Here is a 23,163-nt window from a genome sequence, read left to right on the forward strand (position 1 = left end):
TTACTGCTTGCACTCTGGTTTCTGATTTCCCCTTTTACCAGTGAGTCATGCTGTCGCTGGGCCCGTGTTTTGTTCTAAGGGAGCTGTGGGAACTTCTGGTCCTTTGGTAAAGAGCTCGAAAAGGTGATGACATCTCGGTGATCGCCCGCAGGCCACATGCCAGGGGCCAGGCTCAAGGTCTCCTGGCTTCTCTTTCCCCTGCTCTGCCTTGCTAACTCTGTCCGGGTGGAAGGCACTAAGTGTATGGGCCCCATCTGTAGGCATAAAAAATTCACTGCAGTCTGCGTTAGGCGGGCAGAGCCCAGCACCAGTGATCCATGTGCTGTGCTCTCAGGGAAGCCTCTCTGAGGTGTCCTCACCCCATGAATGTGAGGACTTTGTTACTTTATCTGTGTTGGTGACTGGGAAATACACATTGTATTCTTTGGGCACATTAATTTTGGTTCTTTTAACCAGGTAGATTTAAAAGAGAAATGAATATACCCTCCCTCCAGATTCCCAGAGGAAAACACGGTGAAGCTGTCAGTCCGGCATATACATTTCACTGAGTTGTGTAAACTGTGACATAGGAGTCCTGGTTCTGTTTGTTCTTGGACAGTGTGGAAGCTATCCACCCTTTCATCAAGGTGAAAAATAAAACCCTGGCATCGCCCCATTATTTTAGTCATGCTGGGGCTCTGTGAGGACAGCAGGTCTGAATTTCAGGGGTAAAAGATCAGGGTGGCCCTGGGACTTGAGGAATTGAGGTTCAAAATGCAGAGATGCTTTCCATAATAAAGCGTGAGATGAAAGGGGGTGTCAGCCAGTGGTAGGGCGCCTGCCCAACATTCTGGAGATCCTGGCTCTATCCCTGGCAGCGCACACGCACATACACACAGATTATAAAAACAGCACCATATTCTAAGTCCTCCTTAGAAAGGCTTGAAAGTGAACTCTATAAAGTTATCAAAAAAAAACTAAGAGCAACTAAGAGGCCCATAAATATTTTTCTTACTTTTGTCTTTTTGAGACAGAGTTTCATTGCAGTTCAGGCTGACCTTGAGCTCCCTTTGTAGCCTAGGCTGGCCTCAAACTCACAGTGATCCTCCTGCCTCAGCCTCCCCAGTGCTGGGATTACAGGTGTGTGCTACTATGCCCAGCCACGTTTCTTATTTTTTGTGATTATAAAACAAACGTTTTTAGGGCTGGGGATTTAGCTCAGCGGCATAAGCTCCTGCCTTGCAAGCAGGCAGTCGTGAGTTCGATCCCTGGTACCGATAAAAAGGAAAAAGACAAAAACAGAAAACGTTTTTTGGTGCATGCCTGTAATCCTAGCATTTGGGAGACTTAGGCAGGATGATTGCTACAAATTCAAGGCCTGCCTGAGCTACATAGTGAGTTGAAGGACAGCCTGCATAGCAAGACTCTTTCAAATATATGTAAATAAATAACTAAGTAGAGTGCCTTTGGTATATACAAGTTTTAAAGTAATACTGAAGACATATACGTCCACACTTGCACTGCCACACCTGGCTCTTTTTATTTTTCACTACTACAGTTTGGCTTTTCCACTCACATGTATCTTTCAATTTCTCTGTCAGTGTTTAGAAATTTACCTTCTTAGCTGGGCGTGGCGGCTTGCACCTGTAATCCCATCACTCAGGGAGGTTGAGGGAGGAGGATTGTTGCATGTTTGAGACCAGCCTGGGCTACAAAGTGAACACAAGGTCAGCCTGAACTGCATAGAGACAGCCTGTCTCAAAAAGAAAAAAAGAAATCTACTTTCTTATTTTAAACTGTACAGATCTTTCTCATTATTCAGTAGTTCTGTATTCTTTTATAATGTAGTGTGCCATAATTTATTCAACCAGCTCCTACCAGTACACATAAAGTTTTACAATTCTGCAATTTATGAATGCTTGGAGGGGAACTTCCCTGTATATGTGTTTCCATAAAATAAATTCCTGGAAGTGGAATTGTTGGGCCACAACATAAGCACGTTTTAAAATTTAATATGTGCTGTTAAATGGCCTTCTATAAAAAGGTTTTACACCGACACAATCCTACCAGCATTTCTGAGAGTGCCTTTTCCCTTCTTCCTCTAAGACCATATCATTTGTCTTTATTTAAACATTACCCAATCTGACCTTGTGAAAATGATAAGCTATGATTTTTTTGTCTTTTTGAGACAGGGTCTCGTCGCTATGCGGTTCAGGCTGTCCATGGGCTCACCTTGTAGCCCAGGCTGGTCCGGAACTTGCCATGATCCTCCCGAGTGCTGGGATTACAGACGTGTGCCACCACACCCAACTATACTATGACTTCTAAAAATTTCTTTAATTATAGTGAGACAGAACATCCTTTTACCTCTTTTTTTGGCCATTTGTGTCTCTTATAAATTACTTATTTGTGTTATTTATCTACTTTTCTGCAGTTGTTTTAAAAGTCATTTTTTAAAAACATTTTGTAAGAGCTTTTTCAAATGCAAAGGAACTCACTTTCTTTCTGAGTAAGCAAGGGAACTTACTCTAGGGCTTTTGGCTCTTTCAGGGGGCCCATAAATAAATCTGAGGAGAGCTGTGGGCCCTTTGGGAATTTTTTGCAATCACCTGCGGTTTCCAGGTGCCTCGGGCATCATGCTAGAGGCCCAGGTCCGGCTCTGTGAGAGGCGTAGCCTCCTGGGAGGATCTCTGAATACCTGGCTCTCCCCTCAAATGAGTGAAAAGCCGCCAAGATGTCTTTGATGGTGGGCAGGCTGCAAAGCTGTCCAATCATCCTGCAAAGCACTTGCAGACCTAGGATCTGCCTGCTGCAGGGCAGGTGGTTGGCCTGGCCTCTGAGGTCCCCATCCTGGAGCTAGAGCAGAGGTCAGCACATCAGCACCCCGAGGCAGAGGCCAGACTGTGCCTGTTGTGATACACCAGGCTTATTTGTACATGCGCCATCTGTGGCAGCCTCTATGCGGCGGTGGTCATGACAGACACCATTTGGTCTGAGATATTTACTCTCTGGTCCTTTATGGGAGGAAATTGCCAGGCTTTAATCTGGAATCTCCAGGCGGCTGGTGCAGTCACTGAAGGCCCTGCCGTCTTCCCACCCTCAGCCCTCAGTGGCTCAGGCCAGCCCTCTGAACACTTCTAAAGTCACCTCTTCCCAGCCCCTGCTGGCCTGGAGGGGGATCCTTAGACGTCCCCCTATCCCATGAAGCCTGATCTCCCAGAACAGACCCAGAAATGGGAATGGGAAGCAGGTCAGCAAAGACTGCCTGGAACAGTTGGGCAATACTCCTGGGTCGGCTGGGGCTTCTGCTGAGCAGGACCAAATCTTGCTCTGACACAGCCAACGCCTTTAAAAAGCAGAACTGGCTGGGGACGTAGCTCAGCGGCACAGGGCCTGCTTGGCAAGCACAAGGTCCTGAGTTCAAGTTCTAGTACCAAAAAAGCAGAACCATCAGGAGGAGCAGCTTCCAGAGACAAAGGCTAACCACACAGTGGCACTTTCTGTGTGTACCTCCCACCCATGTTCTTGTTCTGGGGATGAAGGAGTTAAGAGCTTCCTAAATCAAATCTTTCATACCATTTTAGGACTGTGGATCAGTGCTCCTTAATCACCTGGGAATGTAAGGGAATTCAGTGCCATGCATACTCTAATTTGAGGACTTTTTGGGGGACAGGGTCTTACTATGTAGTTCAAGCTGGTCTTGAATTTACTGTATAGTCCAGACTGGCCTCAAATTTGTGGCAATCCTGTCTCAGCCTCTTGGTGCTAGATACTACCATGCCTGACTATCTGAGGGCTTTCTGAGTCCCAAGGGCTTTATGTAGTGTGGGCTACAGCCTAATAAAGATGTCCAAAGGTGGTTGGCTCGTGCCCCATTTGTGGACAGGGACCCCAAATTAGCCCAATGGCTTTTCCCTTTGGTCCAGAAGGAAATGACCAGTAGCTCCTCCCAGATCCCAGTAGGTCTGTACTGGTAGGTGATTCTTCCATCTAGAGTGGAGGCTTAGAGGGTGAGGGTGAGTCCCATGCCAGAGGGACCACCCAGCAGCAGAGAGCAGCCAGGGCTCACTCTCTGGGGTGTCCGAATCATGGGTCCTGGAGGAAGGGTGCTGGGCCAGCCCACAGGTCAGCGCACTCAGTGGTGTAGAGCCGCGGTCTCCCCTGGACATCTGCTTAGCATACCCTGGTCTGTTTGCTCAGCGCCCTGAGTTTGTATAACCCTTTAACTCGCCTCATCTGCCGGAGCACAAACACCAGTGGGCGGCTGGGGCAGTGGCATTGGGTGGCCACCGTGCCGTACAGGGCCTGGGTTGCTTAGAGATGGGAGCAGATACAGCCAAAAATTGTGAAGTCGTCCTTTCCACTTCATTACTCTGACCCCCGTGAGTGTGGCCGGGTTAGGGAGTTTGAGTTGAAACCTTCTCAGAAAAGGGTTACGCAATGTTGCCAGGCTTCTTCCGGAAAAATGCCCTAAGTCTGACTTTAAGTTGAGGAAGAAAAGATCCCACAGCTTTTGGATCAGCAATTGAAGACAGCAGAGTAAACATGCCTCTTTATGTACCTGCCAGGAGGGCCGGAAGCCAGTAAACACCCCAGGTTTAGCATTCCTGGGAGGTTCCCAGGAGGTCTGTGTGTATGTGTGCTTCTCTCCCAGGAGCACTCGGGTCAGGCTGTGGGGTTGGCCACAGGCAGGGACAGATGGCCACAGTGTGGTATCCCTGACTCTGACTTCACAATCCACAGCCTCCTGCGTCCACCATTCCCACTCAGTAGACCTCAGTTCTGTCAGTCAAAGGTCTTAGGTGCTGCCTGACTCTGGAGGAGGCCAGGTGACAGCGGGCAGCACTGTCCCGGTGCCTGGCGCGGGTTCAGCCTCTTACTCCCCTCTGCTTTCTTCTGTGCCTGGGGAACCCAGAGAAGTCAGCTGATTGCCGCTGGCTTGGCAGCACATGATGTGGGAATGGACAGAGCTCAGTGGGAGCAGCTGTAGGGCTGGACCTGGCAGGTGAGGAGGGAGGGGCCTTCCCCTCGATCTTCAGCAGTGAAGTGGAAAGGTGACCACAAGGACCTTCTTGTGGGCCGCCTGTGCAGCAGTGCCGGCTCAGGAAACAGCCCAGCTTTGTTTTTTTTTTTTACTGCCCTTGTCATCTGAGAAAGCCCAGCTTTGTTGAGTTCACTCATCTAGACTCGCACCCGGGTCCTGGCCCACAGGCACTGTGCAGAACTCAGGGTGTGCCGCCAGCCACTGAGGACAAGGCTCACTCACATCTGCAGGGGCTGGAGGGCCGAATGCCACCCTACCCCCAGGCTGCATGTGGCACCTCCCAGATGTGTGTGCCAGAGCGAAACCATAGCTTTGGGAAATCAGTGCGCTGACACTACCCAGCATCTGTCCCTGCCTGTCACCAGCCCCACAGCTTGACCTGGGAGCACTGGGGGAGAAAAGCATGTACCCTGGGAGCCCTTAGGCAGGACAGTCCATGCTCTCTGTCCGGGGCCTTGGCCTGGGGACACTCTTGCCCGTGGCCATGCTCTGTGGCCAGAATGCCAGGGGAGGCTGCTGCAGCTGCTGCTGTCCTGTGGCCAGGCCTGTTTATGGCGCGGCTTGGGCACTGAGAGAGAGTGAGGCCTGCGTGGAGGCCCAGCAGAGCAGAGGTGGCAGGGCAGCCGTGGGAAGAACCCAGGAGCCGGGAGAGGGGGCCTGCTCGGCCCCTCTGTGAATCAGGAAGCAGCCTCCGCTGAGTGTTGCTCTGGCATCTGTCATCACAGCACGGCTCGGGCTTCCTCTTTGGCAGCTGAGCTGGACTCTTCCTTTCCAGCAGGCCCTGAAGGCCACACTAGGGCACTGTACTGTGCTCCCAGCCGGCACTCTGGCAGCACGGCTTCTGAGCAGACGTGTGCAGCAGGGCTGGTGGAGGCAGAATGGGAGTCAACTAATGAGGGGCCAGTGTGCCTCCAGAGAGCAAAGAGGAGTCCACCGGCCACTACGTGTCACTCGTCAGGACCAGAGGGAGTCACCCGAGGAATGGCAGGGATCGCCGAGGGCAGGGCAGATGGGTTTTTAGAAAGAGCAACTGAGTCAGCCATAGTGGCACACACCTTAGTCCAAGCACTTGCTTGGGAGGCTGAGGCAGGATGACCACCATGAGTTCCCGGCCAGCCTGGGCTATGTAATGAGTTCAAGCCAGCCTGGACTACAGAGCAAGACTGTTTTGAAAACAAACAGCATCTGAAGTAATGTCAGAAATCTCCAGTAGGTGGGAATCAAACAGGATGCTTGGTAAAAAACTTGTAAGAGTCATGAGAGAAACTGCCTCGGGACCCAGACTGAAGTGTTGGTCAGGCAAGGCCATGTGAGACCCCCTAGGGGTGGGATAGCCTGGTGGCTATGCCCTTGGCCTGGCTTGAGGTCTAAATTTGATCTTTACCACCTCTGGCAATGCCTTGACTCTTGAGTGCTGTGGTCATTAACTGAGGGTGATGGGCCAGAATATGGCTTGGGAGTAGAGTGCTTGATAGTACCTGTGAGGCAGTAGTTTCAGTGGTCAGCACTGACTAAAAAAAGAGGGTGATAATGATACCTTACACAGTTGCTTAGAGGGTTTTTGGTTTGTTTTCTTTTTAGACAGGGTCTTGATGTGTATGTAGTTCAGGCTGGCCTGAATCTCACTGTGTAGCCCAGGCTGGCCTGAAACTCACAGTGATCCTCCTGCCTCAGCCTCCCGAATGCTGGGACGTCAGGCACACACCACCACACCCAGCTGCTTTGATGGTTTTAAAAATAATAGTAAGTATTAAAAATGGTTACTATTATTATCTGTATTATTACTTAATAATAAGGAAATCCGAGCAAGCTGTTTTTCTGAGCACAGTCTCCTCTGACAGCCATAACAGCTTTGGGAGGAAGAAAAAGATTCAAGTTGAAGGATAAAATGCAAGTTAGTATTACTATTTTAAAAAGTAAATTGTAGCTTAGTGTGGTGGTGCACTTCTGTAATCTCAGTACTTAGGAGGCTGAGGCAGGAGGATCTTTGCAAGTTCAAGACCAGTCTGGGCTACAAATGAGCCCAAAGCTAGCCTGAACTGCATAGCAAGAGCCTGTCTTAAAATGACCAAAAACAAAAAACAAGTAAATTATGTCCACAGAGAAAGCCTGTCTTCTCCTGTGCTGCTTACTCTTCTGTAACCATACACTATGTCAGAATGTTTATATTTGGGTTTTATTGCTCAAAGTTGACCTCAGAGTTCTTTCCAGAAAGATGTCACCTGGCACTAACACTAGATAATCCCTAAAGGCCAGCACACTCCTTTGTCTACCTACTTAAACTCAGAAACCATTTGAAACAAAGCAGGAGTTAATAAAAACTGGAAAACATTCCTGCAGTGTGTGGAAACTGAAGGTCTTTGAACATAAAGGACTTTTACAAATGAATATAAGAAGGTGAGCCTCATAGAAAAAAGGGCCAGTGGGGAATATTAATGACTGATTCCTTTTTTTTTTGTTTTTTTTTTTGGGTTTTTTTGGTAGTGGAGATCAAACTCATGACCTTGTACTTGCCAGGTCTAGGCTCTTAAGCTGCTGAGCTAAATCCCCAGCCCTAATGATTGATTTCTCTTTTTTTTTAATCGGTACCAGGGATCGAACTCACAAGGCAGGTACTTATGCCGCTGAGCTAAATTCCCAGCCTCTAATGACTGATTTCTAATGTAGGAGAAAATGTTTAAAATCATTAGAAACCAAGTAGATTTTTTCCAGTTTTTTAAATGATATTATTGATAATGTTTTTGTTTTGTTTTGTGCCAAGAATCAAACTTGGGACCTTGCAGTTAGCAGGCAGGTGCGGTGCCACCAAGCTGTGTCCCCAGTCCCTAAGTTTTTAACTTACATGATTTTAGAGAGAGCAGTGTAATGAAACTGTATGTACCTATTTGCAACTTCAACAATGGTTAACTCGGCCAGTCCTGTTTCATTTTTACCTCCAACTACCACCCAGATGACTTTTCTTTTAAATTGCACTTCTGTTTTTTCACAGCTTTATAGGTAATTATAATTTTCTTTTTTCTTTTTTGGTGGTACTGGGGATTGAACTCACGACCTCGCACTTGCCAAGCAGGCACTTACGCCACTGAGCATTAAATCCCCAGCCCAATAATTATAATTTTCAAACATGCCATGTGATTTGATGTATTTTTATAGAATGAGTAAGATAAAAACATTTAACAAGAGTAAATACATTTAATTTGCAAAATGTGGTATCTGACATTTGTGTGCTTGGACAAAGAGTATGTAGGACGTTTCTACAGCAATCAAAAAGGTAGATTACTGGGCCAGGGATATAGCTCTGTAGCACAGAGCCTGCCTGGTAAGGGCAAGGTCCTGAGTTTGATTCCTGGTTCAAAAAAAATTCTTTTTAAACTCAGATTTCAATTTCCTCCAGTGTTTCTTCTAATTCTAATTCCTGGAAATACTTTTCAGGTTTTGAGTTCTAGCTGTAATGTACTTTGTTACACACACATTTCATGCTTTATCCTTAAACATGTGTTTTTTTCAGACCTTTGAAAAATAGGATCAGATTCAGGATGAATCTGACTTCAGAAAATTTGTAAATGTCCTCGGGGGGAGATTAATTTTGAGATTACTAGTGAACCATCATGAAAACCAGCAAAAGACAGCGCATGGCTATGCTTCAGTGGGATTTCCTGCTGGCTTGAGATCATACAAGGCTGTTATACAAGGATGGCTCCAAGGGAAAAGTCAATGGCTGGCACAAAATCCCATCACCAAACATAGGGCATCAGTGCTGATGATATTACGGATAGAAGTTGCAAGGGCTTTTTATTTTGTTTTACTTTTTTTTTTTGTCTTTTTCCTTTTTATCGGTACCAGGGATTGAACTCACGACTGCCTGCTTACAAGGCAGGCGCTTATGCCGCTGAGCTAAATCCCCAGCCCTGCAAGTGCTTTTTAAATACTATCCACATCCTTAATCACAGCCCCCGAGTGCCTGAGAAGCAACAGCTATCACTTGATCCTGTCCCTGAAAAAATCCATTCTTTGATACCAAATCTTCATATAAACACATATATACTCATTGATCCAGTTAAACTCCAAAAAAACCAAGCTGAATATTTCTTATTCACACTGATTATCTTGTTTCTTTTAAGATTTTCTCAGAGTAAACTCCCCGACAGAATAGCAAGCTTATGTCTTTCCATAGGTTTATTAAGAATTCCATCATGTGGCACACACCTGTAATCCCAGCACTTGGGAGGCTGAGGCAGGAGGGTCACTGCTGGGTCAAGGCCAGCCTGGGCTACAGAGTGAGTTCAAAGCTAGCCTGAACTGTATAGCGAAATCCTCTCTCAAAAAAACAAAAAAGAAAGAAAGAAAGAATTTCATCTTGTAGTACTTGACTCAGTATTCAGTGCTCTTAGACTACCTTTATTGTCTCTATAGACTAAAAAAGGCAGGCCATTATCTTCAAAAAAGCTCAGCACAACCACAGAAAATAGATAACGGGGTCCTTCCTCCTGTAAAGTCCTGGAATAATGCTTTGTTAGATCTTGATTCTGAAAGACCAGAATTCCCAAAGAAAGGTATGTTAGGTTGGCAGACAGCATGTTATCTTCGTCTGCCTCCCATACATATCTGCTGGCTGCCCACATGAGGACAGAGGACCAGCACCGCTGGGCGCCCCAGGCCACAGAGCCCTGACCTCGGCAATCACTGACCTGTAGCACCACAGGCTCCTGCTACTGCCACCATCTACCAGTCTTCCATTAATTTTGTTCCTACACAAATAAATGGATTTTTTGTGTATGCTACTGAGGGTTGAACCCAGGGCCCTTGTATATCCTAGTGAAGTCCCCTACTGCTGACCTACACACCCAAAAAGAGGATGTTAAGGCAAAAGTATTGGTGAAGTAGTAAATGTTAAAAGTAGTAACATGATGATGCAGTGACCTTTGTTAGACAGACGCTGCTGCACTGCTGCGGGGTATGCTGATCGGTGGAGGTTTTTTGGGTGCAGTTCAGCACAGCACACCACAGATCCTCAGGAAGGTTTTTGTTTTCTCATTTGTTTTTTTGAGACAGGGTCGCACTTAGTAGTTCAGGCTGGCCTCAAACTCTGCAATGATCCTCCTGCCTCAGCCTCCTGAGTAGCTGGGATTATAGATAAGTGCCACCTTACCTGGCTTTTACTGTACTTTGTTTCTAATGTTTTACAACAGATACAGCATATGTTGCTCTTTCTAATCAGGAAAGAGGTGTCATTGTTTACTATACAAGATGTAGGTATTGTCAGGACACGTCTAGTGTGGTTTGCCCTGAGGTTCTATCCTGTACTGGGAATGGCACTGCTAACTAAAATAATATGCTGGGGAAAAGAATTTTTTTGGTTGTGATAAGAACATTCCTGGCAGGGAGAGGCTGATAGCTGGAAAGCTGTGCCCTGCTCCAGGCCTGAAGGCGAGGGTCTCATCCAGGGATAGAAGGGAAACTGGCCTCCTCGCCCAGGTTCCTGTTCTCCCCTATCCTGCATCGAGTGCGGAAGAAGGCTCCACAAGCCGGGCCAGGCCTGTGTGCTTGCCTGGAGTCCTGTTGTTGTTGGCCGGTAGCCTGTGTGGGGGTTCAGGCCAGGCTGAGAGTAAGGGGGTGGAAAAGGAAGGGCTGCACGCTGGCTGCTTCTCCGAACACTCTTTAGCCATGCTGCAAAGCTTGCGCCCAGAGGTAATTCTGCTTTGGGTTGTCTGCTTCAAAGGAATGATCCTTACATGCACAGAGGTTTTTTCAGGAGCAAAGATGTTCACTGGGCTTGTCTTGCCCCAGAGAGGCTGAGCTTTTGGCCTCCATCCACTCTTCTGGGTTGGGTTGGGTTCTAAGCCTTCTTTAATCCTCATGATCCTTTTCTTTCTTGGCCTTCTCTGGCCACTGTGGAATCCAGGGGAGCAGTCCCAAGTGCCTCCCACAGGCAGACCTCATCCCTAGGTTCTCCCTTGAGTAGACATGGCCCAAGGGTGTCTCTGCCACAAAGCTGCTTTGCTGGCATGACCAGTATGCAGCAGTGCCGCTGTGTGAGCTCAGATTGAGAGTGTCCTTTGGAGTGTGACATACCTGGGAGGCAGGTGTGCAGGGTACGGTCAGACACCTTTGGTGCTCACCTGGGTGTGTCTGCGCACAGGAGAGCACAGCACACCTTCACTATCTCCTGTGCCCTTCCCTGATTTCTCTCTGACCCTCTTTGAGGAGTCTAGGAGAGTGGAGGGTCCACTGTACAAGGGGAAGAGCTTTTTTTTTTTTTTTTTTTTTTTTTAAATTTTTTTTTTTTTATCTTTTTCCTTTTTATCGGTACCGGGGATCAAACTCACGACTGCCTGCTTGCAAGGCAGGTGCTTATGCCGCTGAGCTAAATCCCCAGCCCTGGGAAGAGCTTTTGATGTGTGCTAGGAATTGGTTTGTTTTTTGGTTGTTTCCTTGGCTTTTTTTATTTTTCAAACTGAGATTTGAACCTTTGCACTGGGCTATGCCCCCCAGCTCTTTTTCTTTTTTTTATTTTGAGATAGAGGGTTGTTAAGTTACCAAGTTGCCCAGCCCAGGCTTGGCTTGAACTTGTGATCCTCCTGCCTCAGCCTCCTGCCTCCATGTGCCATCCATGTACCTCCATGTGCCATCATGTCTGGCTGTACTAGGAATTCATTGAAGTGCCTGGTTAGCTACTCAAGTCTCGTGCCATAAGGTAGCTTGGGTGGCCATTAATTTGCAATAGATTTGCTCATATTCCTTTTTTTTTTTTTTATCCTGGAATTGCACTCCCACACTGCTTTTTTGTTTTTTTTTTTTTTTTCTTTGAGACAATATCCCACTCTGTAGTCCAGGCTGGTCTTGAACTTGCTATCCTCTTGTCTCATTCTCTTGAGTGCTGGGATTGCAGAAGTGTGCCACTGCACCAGGCTCCTATTTTTTCAGCACCATTATTTACATATAATTCATGTACCACTCAGCACGCCTAGTGTGTGACTCAGGGTATATCTCTGGTGTAGTCACATAGCTGTGCCTTCATCGCTACATTCAACTATATCACCTCAAACAAAAATCCTGTATTCATCAGCAGCCCCTCCCTATTTACTCCTGGCCCTTGGCAACATCTACTCTGTGTCTTGGATTTGCCTATTTGAAACATTTCATATAAATGGAGTTATAGAACATGTGATACTTGGTATCTGGCTTTTTTCATTTAGCGTTTCATGTTTCAAAGGTGTAGCCCTGCTGTAGCATGTATCCATACTTCTGTTCTCTTTATGACCAAATAATATTTGAATGTTTGAATATAAGACATTTTGCTTATTCATTCATCCACTGAAGGACGTTTAGATTGTGTTCACTTATTGCCTGGTAGGGAAAATACTAGCCAGGTACAGTTGTGCATACCTATAGTCCTAGCTACGCACAAGTCTGAGGCCAGCCTGACGGCTTAGTGAAACCTTGTGTCAAGTAGAGTAAAATGCAGGTCAGTAGTAGAGTACTTGTCCCGCGTGGGTCTGCGTGGCCCTGCATTCAATTCCCAGTACTAGGGGGACAAAAAGAAAGGAGGAGGGAGAGGGAAAGAAAGAAAAGGCTTTTGTAAATACACATGCAGAAGTTATTGTGTGGACATACAATTTTCTCCTGGGCATAACCAGGTAAGAGTGGGTCATGTGATTAACTGAGTGAAGAACTCTTGGACTGTTTTCCTATGTGATTACACCATTTTACTTCCCACTGGAGGTACTTAACAATTCGAATTCCTCTGTACTCTCACCAGCATTTGTTCTTATCTTTTTTATTGTGACCACTCTGGTGGGTATCAGATGGCATCGCATGTGGTTTTGTTTTGTTTTGTTTTTGTCTTTTTCCTTTTTATCAGTACCAGGGATCGAACTCACGACTGCCTGCTTGCAAGGCAGGCACTTATGCCGCTGAGCTAAATCCCCAGCCCCTTCGCATGTGGTTTTGATTTGCATTTTTTTTCCTTTTCTTTTCTTTTTTTCTTTCTTTCTTTCTTTTCTTTTTCTTTCTTTCTTTTTTTTTTTTTTTAAAGATAGGGGTTTGTAGTGTAGCTCAGGATGGCCTGGAACTCACAAGGATCCTCCTGCCTCAGCCTCCCAAATGCTGGGGTTACAGATGTGCACCACTATGCCCAGCTGATTTGCATTTCTGTATAATTAATGATGTTGAATATCTTTATGTGCTTATTGGCCATTTTTATATCTGATTTAGTGAAAAGCCTGTTGAGACGCTTTGTCCTTCATGCACGTGTGGGTGGGTGGGAATCGAACCCAGGGCCTTGTGCATGCAAGGCAAAAACTGCCACTGAGTCACATCTTCAGCCTCCTTTGCTCAGTTTTAAAATGGGTTGTCTTCTTTACTATTGAATCACAGAGGTTATTTATATATTTCCTATACAAGCCCCTTATCAAATATGTGATTTGTAAAAATGTCTTCCGCTCCCTTTTCTTGGTAATGTTCTTTAAAGCAAAGCAGTTTTTACCTTTGATAAACAGCCAGCAATGGTGAGACACAAAGCTGTTTCCACTACCTCTACTGAGCCTCTACGAAATAATTTACAGTGGCCATACTTAGTGACACACAACTGACTCAATACAAATAAGGGAGGTCCCTGTTTGTCATCAGCTGAGTTCCACATAAGCAGCCTAAATTCAGTGAAATAGTTTGGTGAAGCATTCTGGAGGGCATCTCTAATGCAAGGACGCGGCGCGAATGGGGATCCTCCAGAGCGCATGGCGCAGTCTCCCGAGGCTGCAGGAACAAGGCATGTTGCCTGGGAAGATAAGCTTTGCCCCAGATCTGTCTGAATCCATGACTGCTGTAGTATTTTACTGTACCTGGGTTACTACAAAGCAAGTCACCGAAGGCTTGGCCTCCAATTCGTGTTCCTGTGGGCTGAGAGCTGTGGCTTGTTGAGAACAGAACAGGAACCCTGCTCGCTGGGGGCCTCCTACGTGCCCATCCATTGCTAGGGCAGCAAGTGAGATGGGAAGAGAATCTCCTGCTTGTGCTTAAGAATGCAGAAGCATGGTCAGCCCAGAGGAAACTGTAGAATTCTGGTTGGCGGCTTTTAAAACTCTACACTCGTGGGGCTGGGGATTTAGCTCAGCGGCATAAGCGCCTGCCTTGCAAGCAGGCAGTCGTGAGTTCGATCCCTGGTACCGGGAAAAAGACAAAAAAAAAAAAAAAAAACTCTACACTCGTGAAACAGCGACTTCTGCTGACATCTGGTCTTTCTGGGATTGTGCTAGTTTTTATTTATGAAATGATGCAAATATTTAATCTGCAAATAGATTTTTATTTTTGAACAAGCTTTTTCTCTTTGAGGGTGCCCAGGCTCATACTTTTGCTCTCTGGCATCTCTGTGTGACCCTGCACAGAACAGAAGCCAATGCCAGAAGCATGGGGGAGAGCTGCTAATCAGAAAGTGAAACAGCCGTCTCTTTGCATTTTGTTATCCTCCTTCTTATCTCCCTCAGTCCAGGCAGGGCAGGCATCAGTTAGCAGGGGTGATGACCCTGGACAGTCACCAGTGAACTCTCCGGGGAAAGTACAGGTGAGGCATGGTGCCTGACCATGCCTCGACCCTCTGTCCCTCCTCTTAAACCTTTCTTTCTCTGTCCTCTCAGCTGCCCAACATGTTTGGTGACCTTCGATCCACATTTATTGCCTTGATGATTGGATCCTACGCCTCCTCCGCAGTCACTTTCCCAGGAATCAAGGTGAGGGTGTGGCCAGTGGATTTCCGGCACATTGACTCTCTGCAGTGACTCCTCCTTGAACCCTCTCTTACAAAGAGAGAAGTCATTGTTGACCCTGAGGGTGACCCATCTGTTCACCCACCCTGGTCACCACAAGCAAGAAAAAACAAACTGGGTGTGGTGACTCACGCCTCTAATCCCAGCACTCTGGAGCTGAGGCTGAGGTAGGATCGTTGTGAGTTTGAGACCAGCCTGGACTATAAAGTGAGCTCAAGGCCAACCTGGACTACACATAGTGAGACCCTGTCTCCAAAAAGGCAAAAATAAATAAATAAAAAATAAAGAGGAAAAAGAAGAAACCCAACGGGCCTTGTGGGACAGGAGACTCAAGGATGTTACTTTAGAGCCAGGGATTTCACTTAGTGGCACATGTGCCTGCCTGGCAAGCCTGAAGTTGTGAGTTTAATTCCCGGTACCAAAAAAATAAAAAATAAACAACAAAAGAATGTCACTGTAGTGCATGACCCCAGGCTGAAGGCAGGCTCACCTCCGGGCCTGAGCACCCCCTCCTCTGGGCCTGTTCTTGAGCTTCTGCTCCCAGTTAGCCCAAAGCAATGCTCTCAACCAAGTTGGTTCAGCTGTTTCCCTCCGGGGCAGAATTCTGAGCCTGAGGAAGTGACAGAGAGGAGCAGACATCTCCCAGCCCACAGCCATCCCCTCCCCAAACCTTGTTGCTCTGTTGGCTTCAGCAGGGGCTTCTCCCTTCCTGGCAGCAGCACCAGGTCAAAGCCACCTTTTCAGGGGTTGCAAGGGGGTGCTTCTGATGAGAGGGGTCGCAGGTGTGGACTGGTCCCTGTGAATCAGGGTAGGAGGCAAGAATCTGGGGCCAGCCGTCCTTTGAATCTTCTCAGACACCCTTGCTCCTGAGTCATGGAGAGGAGCCCACAAATTCCCCTTCCCCTTTCCAGAGTCTAACTGCTAGTGTGCGTGGCCAGCTGAGCAGCTGTGTGTCAGGACTTGGGGGACCCTTACGTAGGGCTGGAAATAAGTGGTGCTCATGCAGCAGCTGCTAATTAGTGTTCAGCATGCTGGCTGGGTGCTCGGCACTCCTCCTGAGGACGTGTGCCAGTGTCACACCCATTTCCCAGGTAGCAAAGCAGATGCACTCGTCTGTGCCCCTCTATATGGAGAGCACACACCACTTGTACTCCTTAGGGCACTGGAGAGACTTTTGTAGACAAGGATGATCCAGACCTTAGGGAGCTGACTAACAGTAGACAAGCAAAGGATCAAGAAATGTGGTCATCTCAGCCAGGGAGACAGGGCTGTGACAGTAATAGGGTGGTCACCTGATACCTCTCCAAGATGGTGACATTTGGTACAAGTTGGAGGCACAAAGAGCTAATGACGTGACAGTAATCCCAGAAAAGTTGGAATTATTGGAATGCAGGGTTTCTGATGGCCAAACAGCCAGACTGATGGTGCTGTATCTCCTCACACAGCTTAGCACAGTAGGGCAGGGCTGCCAGGTACACCGTGCCTGTGCTAACTGTGCCCATTTGTCCCTCCCACTGTGCCTCTCAGCTCATTTACGACACGGGTGCCTCCTTCATCATTATCCTTGTGGTCTGGGCCGCCTGTTCTGGACTGGTTTTCCTCAACTGCTTCTTTAACTGGCCACTGGAGCCCTTCCCAGGCCCGGAGGACATGGACTACTCGTAAGTAGGCATGCTGTCTGCCCCTGCCCTTGAGCCAGCCAGGGTCCCGTGGCAGCAGCACTCTACCGTGGCCTCCAGGGTGAAGATCAAGTTCAGCTGGCTGGGCTTTGACCACAAGATCACAGGGAAGCAGTTCTACAAGCAGGTGACCACAGTGGGACGCCGCCTGAGCGTGGGCAGCTCCATGAGGAGTGCCAAGGAGCAAGCCGCGCTGCAGGAGGGACACAAGCTGTGCCTATCCACCGTCGACCTGGAGGTGAAATGCCAGCCAGACACTGCAGGTACCCATTAGGAGCCCTTGCCTTCCAGGCCTGCCTGAGACATGGGCAGGGGAATCTGCAGCCATGCCTCAAGCAATCCAGGGCGCTGCCAGTCTAGACCTAGAGGTAACAGCCCCAGTGTTCTCCTGACTGGGGTCAGTGCTGGCCAAGGCTCTGTGGGTGCCGTCACCCTAAATCCCCACTTCGTCCCAAAGTAGAGCACCACCCGCCCTACTTCCAGATGAGCACACTAGATGAAAGCCCAGAGAGCTTAGGTGGTGGCAAACCTGTGACCGTCGTGCTACAGCCAGCTACTTATTACCGTTGAATGCTCTAAAAGGTTTGCCACCACTAGGTTAGGGGATTGGCCCAGCTTCAGCCCCATGGATTCCCCTGGGCCTGCTCTTTGATTCTCCCGCCATCAGTGGAGTGATTTGGTCTGCACCTGGGGTCCCCGGTGGCCACAGGCCCTGAGCCACACCTCTGTCCCTGCAGCGGCGCCATCCTTCATGCACAGCGTGTTCAGCCCTATCCTGCTGCTCAGCCTGGTCACCATGTGCGTCACGCAGCTGCGGCTTATCTTCTACATGGGGGCCATGAACAGCATCCTCGAGTTCCTGGTCAGTGGTGACCAGAAGACAGGTAGGTGTCCCCTGAAACTCAGTGCACAGTGTCAAGGGAAGGGGCCCGGGGTGCCAGTCACTCCCCCTGGCCCGAGTCAGGCACCGGATGGACTGCATTAGGCAGAGCCAGACCCCAGGGCTGTGGAGAGCAGTGGCATCTGGGACGCCACTGCTTTGTTTCATCATCGCCAGCCCTGGCTGTTCTTTCATGTCCCCGGCAGGGTTTCCTGGTTCGGGAGGGAGGGAAAGACTAAAATAGCCGCCTGGGTTGAGGATAAGGGGTGTGAGTTTTCCAAGGCTGGAGAGGGAGGGCTGAGGGTATGTCTGTAAATGAAAACTGCTCAAAGCAATGTCAAGGATCTAAGGACGGCAGCCCCAGCCCCACACTAGCTCCCTGGAGAGCCTGGGGACCCTGGCGGCCATGGCTGAGGACGGGTGTCCTGGTGGAGACCACAGTAAGATGTGTGTCCTGGACTGTGAAACAAAGTCCCAGGGGTGTGCACTCCAGCTGAGGCTTGTTAACTCCGGGAAACAGAACTGATAACCCACACGAAAACAGCAAGGAAGGTCTTCAGCTGACTAGAGATTCTGCTCCTGCAACCAGAATCAGGACTTCCCCCAAGCCAAGCTGAGTCAGCGCCAGTCATCTCCAGCGGGACAAACACATTCGCAAATCCTTTTTATTGGCAGCCTTGCTGGCGTGCAACTTTCCTTTGTTGGTTTACTTGTTTTTACCAAGGGGAAGACACTGTAGGCTTTGTGAGAGGAACCAGAGCAGTCTTTACAGAGCTAAGAAAGCCTGCTTTAACAAAAGGAAAATATAGCAAAGGGGACCTGATAACGCTGGTGTCTCAGTAAAAATGGAGTACGGAGACAGAGTAGAGAAATGTTGAATATTGTGCAAAAATTCATGATGCGCTAGAGGCACTGGCACAAGCAGTGAGTGAGTCCCAGCTACTCAGGACTCTGAGGCAGGAGGATCAAAAGTTCAAGGCCACCCTAGGAAACTTAGCAAGGCCTTGTCTAAAAAAAAAAAAATACAGACTGCCAAAAAGCTTTTTTTCCTTTCTTTGTTGTTGTTTTGTTTCGTTTTTTAGACAGAGTCTTGCTTTGAGTACAGGCTGGCCTGAACTCACTATATAGCCCAACTCTGGCCTGGAACTCAAGGTGATCCTCCTGCCTCAGCCTCTGGAGTGCTCAGATTTCAGGCATTGTACCACCTTGCCCAGCTAAATCTTCCTTTCTTAAAAAATTAAAAAAAGATAGTAAGGAAGGGCTGGAAGTATAGTTATAGTTCAGTGGTAGAGTTCCCTGAGTTTGATGGCCATTACTGGGCAGGTTGGGGGGGCCCCTAACATGAACACAGGAGAGGCCCTTGGCTGCTGTATAAGAAAAGAATAACCAGTTTACCTTTATATAGTCCAAAAATGTTCACCCAAATTGCTAACGGAATCCTTTTTAAAGTTTTTTATTTGGGCCAGGGATTTAGATCAGCAGCATAAGCACCTGCCTGGAAAGAACTTGTTTGCAAGTTCAATCCCCGGTAGAAAAAAAATTCTTTTTTGTTTGCTTAAAGAGATGGAGTCTTAAAATGTTGCCCAGGCTGGTCTCAAACTCCTAGGCTCAAGAAAGCCTTCGTCTCAATTGGGACTAAGGATGTGTGCTGCTTGCCCAAGGAACCTTTTCTAATTAACAACGTTAAATTCTGGCAGACATATCTTGGAAAGAGTTGATCGATCTTTTGGGAGCCAGGCCCAGAGAGCTAGAGTCACTGAGGAATGCAAGAAAACCAGTCCCAGACCCTCACAAGGCTGCCTCCCGCTGTTGAGTCCTGGACTGAGGGTCCAGGAGTCTGAGAAATCTTTTGTTGCCCAATAGGAATTTTTCTCAACTGTATTCTACATTCAAAAAGTCTGCCTGGGGCTAGAGATTTAGCTCAGTTGCACAAGTGCCTGCCTGGCAAGTACAGGGTTGTAAGTTGGATTCCCAGTACCAAAAAAAAAAAAAAAAAGTCTGTCTGGCAAGGTGGTATATACTTGTAATCTCAACTATTTAGGAGGCTGAGGCAGGATGATCACAAGCTCAAGGCCAACCTGGGTAACTTAGAACCTGTCTTGAAATTAAAAACATTAAAGAGCTGGAGATGTAGCTCAGTGGTAAAGTGCTTGCCTGATGTGTGTGAGGCCCTAGGTTTCACCGCCAGTATCAGCAAAAAAAAAAAAAAAACAGAGGAAACCAGGCCAGGAAGTTTGGTCTGGGGCAGACAGGACATGGGTCTTCCCCATCCTGCCCCTCTGGTGTTCTGTATCCACAGCTCTGTTGTTGTCCCAGAAGGGCTGCTGCGGTCAGAAACAGCAGGGCAGAAGGAGCAGCTCGGGCTTTTGGGGAAGACCCATGCTGTCATATGCCTGCCTGTCCTGGCTGGAGCCTTTGACCTTTTCTTCAGAGTGTAACAGGAGGAGACTGTGACAGAGCAGCATTCCCACAAGGCACATGGTAGTGAGAGATGCTGATTCTGCCAGGCCTCCCACTCAGCACGCTCTTCCCCCGTCATGGTGACGGCGGGTGGCACAGGCCTGACTCACCAGCCTGCTGCAGGGAATCGTCAGCAGACAGAAAAACGTCAGCAGACGCCCAGGCCGAGCCTGCTCCCTCATCCACTCCCAGGAGCTCGAGCACCCTGGGTGGGAAGCGGTGCGTGTGCTGGCCTGGGCTGGCTGGCCTCCTCGCCCTCTTCCTGTGGCTGCTGTTGCCATTTCTACCACTAACTTCTCTCTTTCTGCTTCTCTGCCTTCGCTTTCTCGATGCAGTGATGGCCACGGGTAAGCGAAAAGGGGAGTTGTCAAGGAACATTTTGATCCTTCTCCCAGCCAGTCTTTACTTAACCCCAAGACTTCTCACCTTAAATTCCCAGCCCCTGCTTGGCTGAGATGGTGAGGGTAGGGACGAAGCATCAGACTCCAACCATTTCCCAGAAACCCTCACGTAAATTTTAGTGTTGAAGACGGAAGAACTTGGGACAGATTCCTCAGGAGTGGTGCCTTCCTGGTATATTTCTAGCAGCAGAGTGGCCAGTCACACACCAAGCCTCTGTCCTGGGCATTGGTAATTTTGTGGTTCCCAAGTCATAGCAACTTCCTGGAACTTCTGGGAAGGGGTGGTTTCCATTGTGACATACTGGATTTCATTAGCGATTGCTGGGAAACAGGCAGAGGATTTGGAGCAGAAAATTGGGTGACCTGCCCCTTGCTCCGGCTTTGATTTCAGAGGTGAAGGTTTCTGGGCCCCCCCAAGACCTGCAGTGACATAGGGGCTCTGGGGCAGACCCCAGAAGAGCCTGTGGGTCTTGGCCCCTTCACATTCCGCCCAGCCTGTGCTCCAGAGCCCTGTTCCAAGAGTCCCTGTGACGCACCACCTTCCTCCCTAGTCGCCCTGTACACCTCCATCTTCGGTGTGCTCCAGCTGCTCTGCCTGCTGACAGCACCTGTCATCGGCTACATCATGGACTGGAGGCTGAAGGAGTGCGAAGATACCTCCGAGGAGCCCGAAGAGAAGGATGCCACCCAGTACGTAGGCAGAGCCCAGGTTCCACCCCATCACTGAGAACGACCCCTGAAGTACATGTTAGACAGACAAGCTGCTAAAGTTTGGGAGGCAGTCAGATCAATGGAAATGGGACAAACCAGAGGAAAAAGCTGGGCACCCCCAGGATGGCCCCAGATCCTTGGCATGGGCAGTAGCGTGGGACCGTCTTAAGCTTACTTACCTACAGGGTTTGTTCTGCTCAGTGTCAACAGTAAGCTGCTACCACCAGATGTGTTGATAGGTTTGTTGATGATTAAGAGATGCAACGGGGCTGGAGCCCTGCTTTACGGAAGGGCTGGACTGTGGGATCAGAGAGTGAGTTCGCTGCCATCTTCTGCGACTCCCCCGTAGGATCATAAAGCTGCTGTTTACTGTACTAGGCCCAGGGCCTCAGTTAAGCCTCACAACACCATGAAGAGATGTGGACTGGTGTCACACCCATTCTGCAGATGCAGGAGCCCGAGAGTTTGCGTCGTTTGCCTGAGGACACATAGATAGGCATTGGTGGGCCTGGCCCTCTCTGCACATCTCCAGGGTCTTGGCATTTATTCTTGGGGGCCGTGTGACCCTCCATGGGAAGTCAGTGTGGTTGGCGAGGCTGGAATCAGTAGCAGTCAATTCACAAGGAAATAATTACAGAGAATGAATGCCCTGTTATCTAGGTCAGGCCGTGTAGCCAGCGGTACCCATCCCTGTTCCATCTGCTGAATATTTGTTTTCCCTCTACCTTCTCCTGCCCATCAAGGGATTCACTCCCTTGTCTGGCTTTCTACCCGGCTTATTCCCAGCTTCCTGCAAGATTTGGGTGAACTGGAAGCCGATGGCAAAGTGAGGCTTTGTCACTTCCTAACCAGGCATATTCTGCTCTTCCCTCCCCATCATCTGAGCTCGTTTTTCTGCCGTGAGCAGTGCAATGTTAAGGGCTGCTTTATGGTGTCAGAGATCCTCTCACTCACTGTTCAAGCAGGAAGGTGGGCCAGTAGTGTCCCCAGTGCCCTTCTTGCCCTGGGATAGTCCCCAGGGTGCGTTTGGGTGGGCTGGGAGCCTTGTACCAGTCCACATGCTGTGGCTCCCGGGCCTGGCTTCTTGGGAGGGTCCACCTGCCTCCAGGAAGCCCCCAGCTCCTGTGGTGTCTGTCTTCACAGAGGCCAGAAGAAGAAGCCGGACCGACAGATCCAGAAGATCACCAATGCCATTCGGGCCTTCGCTTTCACGAACCTGCTGCTTGTGGGCTTCGGGGTGACCTGCCTCATTCCCAATCTGCCGCTCCAGGTGGGCGTCAGGGGAGTAAGAGGCCAGCTGGGGAGTGGGGCAACAGGAAGTGTGTGGTGTTTCATGGATGCCATCAACAGAGCCAGTGTGTTCATTTGTTTTTAACCAGCCAGCCTCTGCTCTTTAGCAGTGGCCTGGTAGCTGCCAGATGTGCTCAAAGCAGGATGAGCTGTGAGGAATAGGTGGTTTTCCACACGGTTCTTCATAAAGGCGTAGGATTCTTGCTCTTAGGAAACTTCGGATAGCACCAGCACTGTCCTTCCAGGATGATGGGCAGTAGTTTCGTGTTTCACGTTTAATCAAACAGCTAGAATCTCACTTCCAATCTCAGTCTGCCATTCTGTGATGCTGGTGGGAGCGTTTACCCCACCTCCCCCCACACAAGAATGTGCATAGGAGGGAGGTATGATGGCGCATACCTGTAAGCCCAGCACGCTTGGAAGCTATGCAGGAGGATCAAAACTTCAAGCCAAGCCTGGGCAATTTAGTCTTATCTCAAAAAGGAATGCCCACAGCCCTCTACCCCTGAACAGGAATGGAGAGGCCGGAGAAAGCCTGTGATCCTGGCTTGCGATCTAGGTTCAAAGGCTGCATTCCTTTACATAAGGTCACTGGTATCTGTGAGAGATTGTAAGGGAGACTTTGTCAGGAGCCTGGCTCTACTCTTTGGTCTATGAGTATTCTAGTACCATAGTAGATTTTTGGCCCACACCCCAAGTTTACACACTCTAAAAGGATACAAGTGCTACTGCTTCCAGATGGGTGTAGCCTGAGTCCAGATGGTATCTCAGGACAAGCCCAGGAGGAAGGCCACAGAGCCTCCTTGTACACAAGGGGCCAGGTGTTGAGAGCTACGTTGAACATGCAGGTGTTCACCCACGGGATCTGTTGTGTATGTACCAGCACATGCAGAGAGTGAGCCGTGGGAGACTTGCACCAATTCCAGGTGGGAAGGTCATTGCTTCACAGGCATCCTCC

At 48.8% G+C, this 23,163-nt stretch overlaps 1 protein-coding gene across 2 annotated transcripts in view; it reads left to right on the plus strand.

Moving 5' to 3' along the window:
* The window catches only part of Slc43a2 (solute carrier family 43 member 2), a 45,883-nt gene that overhangs the window by 14,084 nt on the left and 8,636 nt on the right, over positions 1-23,163 (plus strand). For both annotated transcript variants that reach the window (XM_063251065.1, XM_063251066.1), the window contains exons 6-11: positions 14,656-14,748; positions 16,312-16,445; positions 16,524-16,726; positions 17,201-17,347; positions 20,756-20,894; positions 22,059-22,185. In XM_063251065.1, the coding sequence (XP_063107135.1) occupies positions 14,656-14,748; positions 16,312-16,445; positions 16,524-16,726; positions 17,201-17,347; positions 20,756-20,894; positions 22,059-22,185 (843 nt within the window). The remainder of the gene's footprint in view (positions 1-14,655; positions 14,749-16,311; positions 16,446-16,523; positions 16,727-17,200; positions 17,348-20,755; positions 20,895-22,058; positions 22,186-23,163) is intronic.

The sequence above is a fragment of the Cavia porcellus genome, unplaced genomic scaffold (assembly GCF_034190915.1).
Source record: "Cavia porcellus strain 051 isolate PalLab524CR breed Dunkin Hartley unplaced genomic scaffold, mCavPor4.1 scaffold_6, whole genome shotgun sequence".
Classification (NCBI taxonomy): Eukaryota; Metazoa; Chordata; class Mammalia; order Rodentia; family Caviidae; genus Cavia; species Cavia porcellus.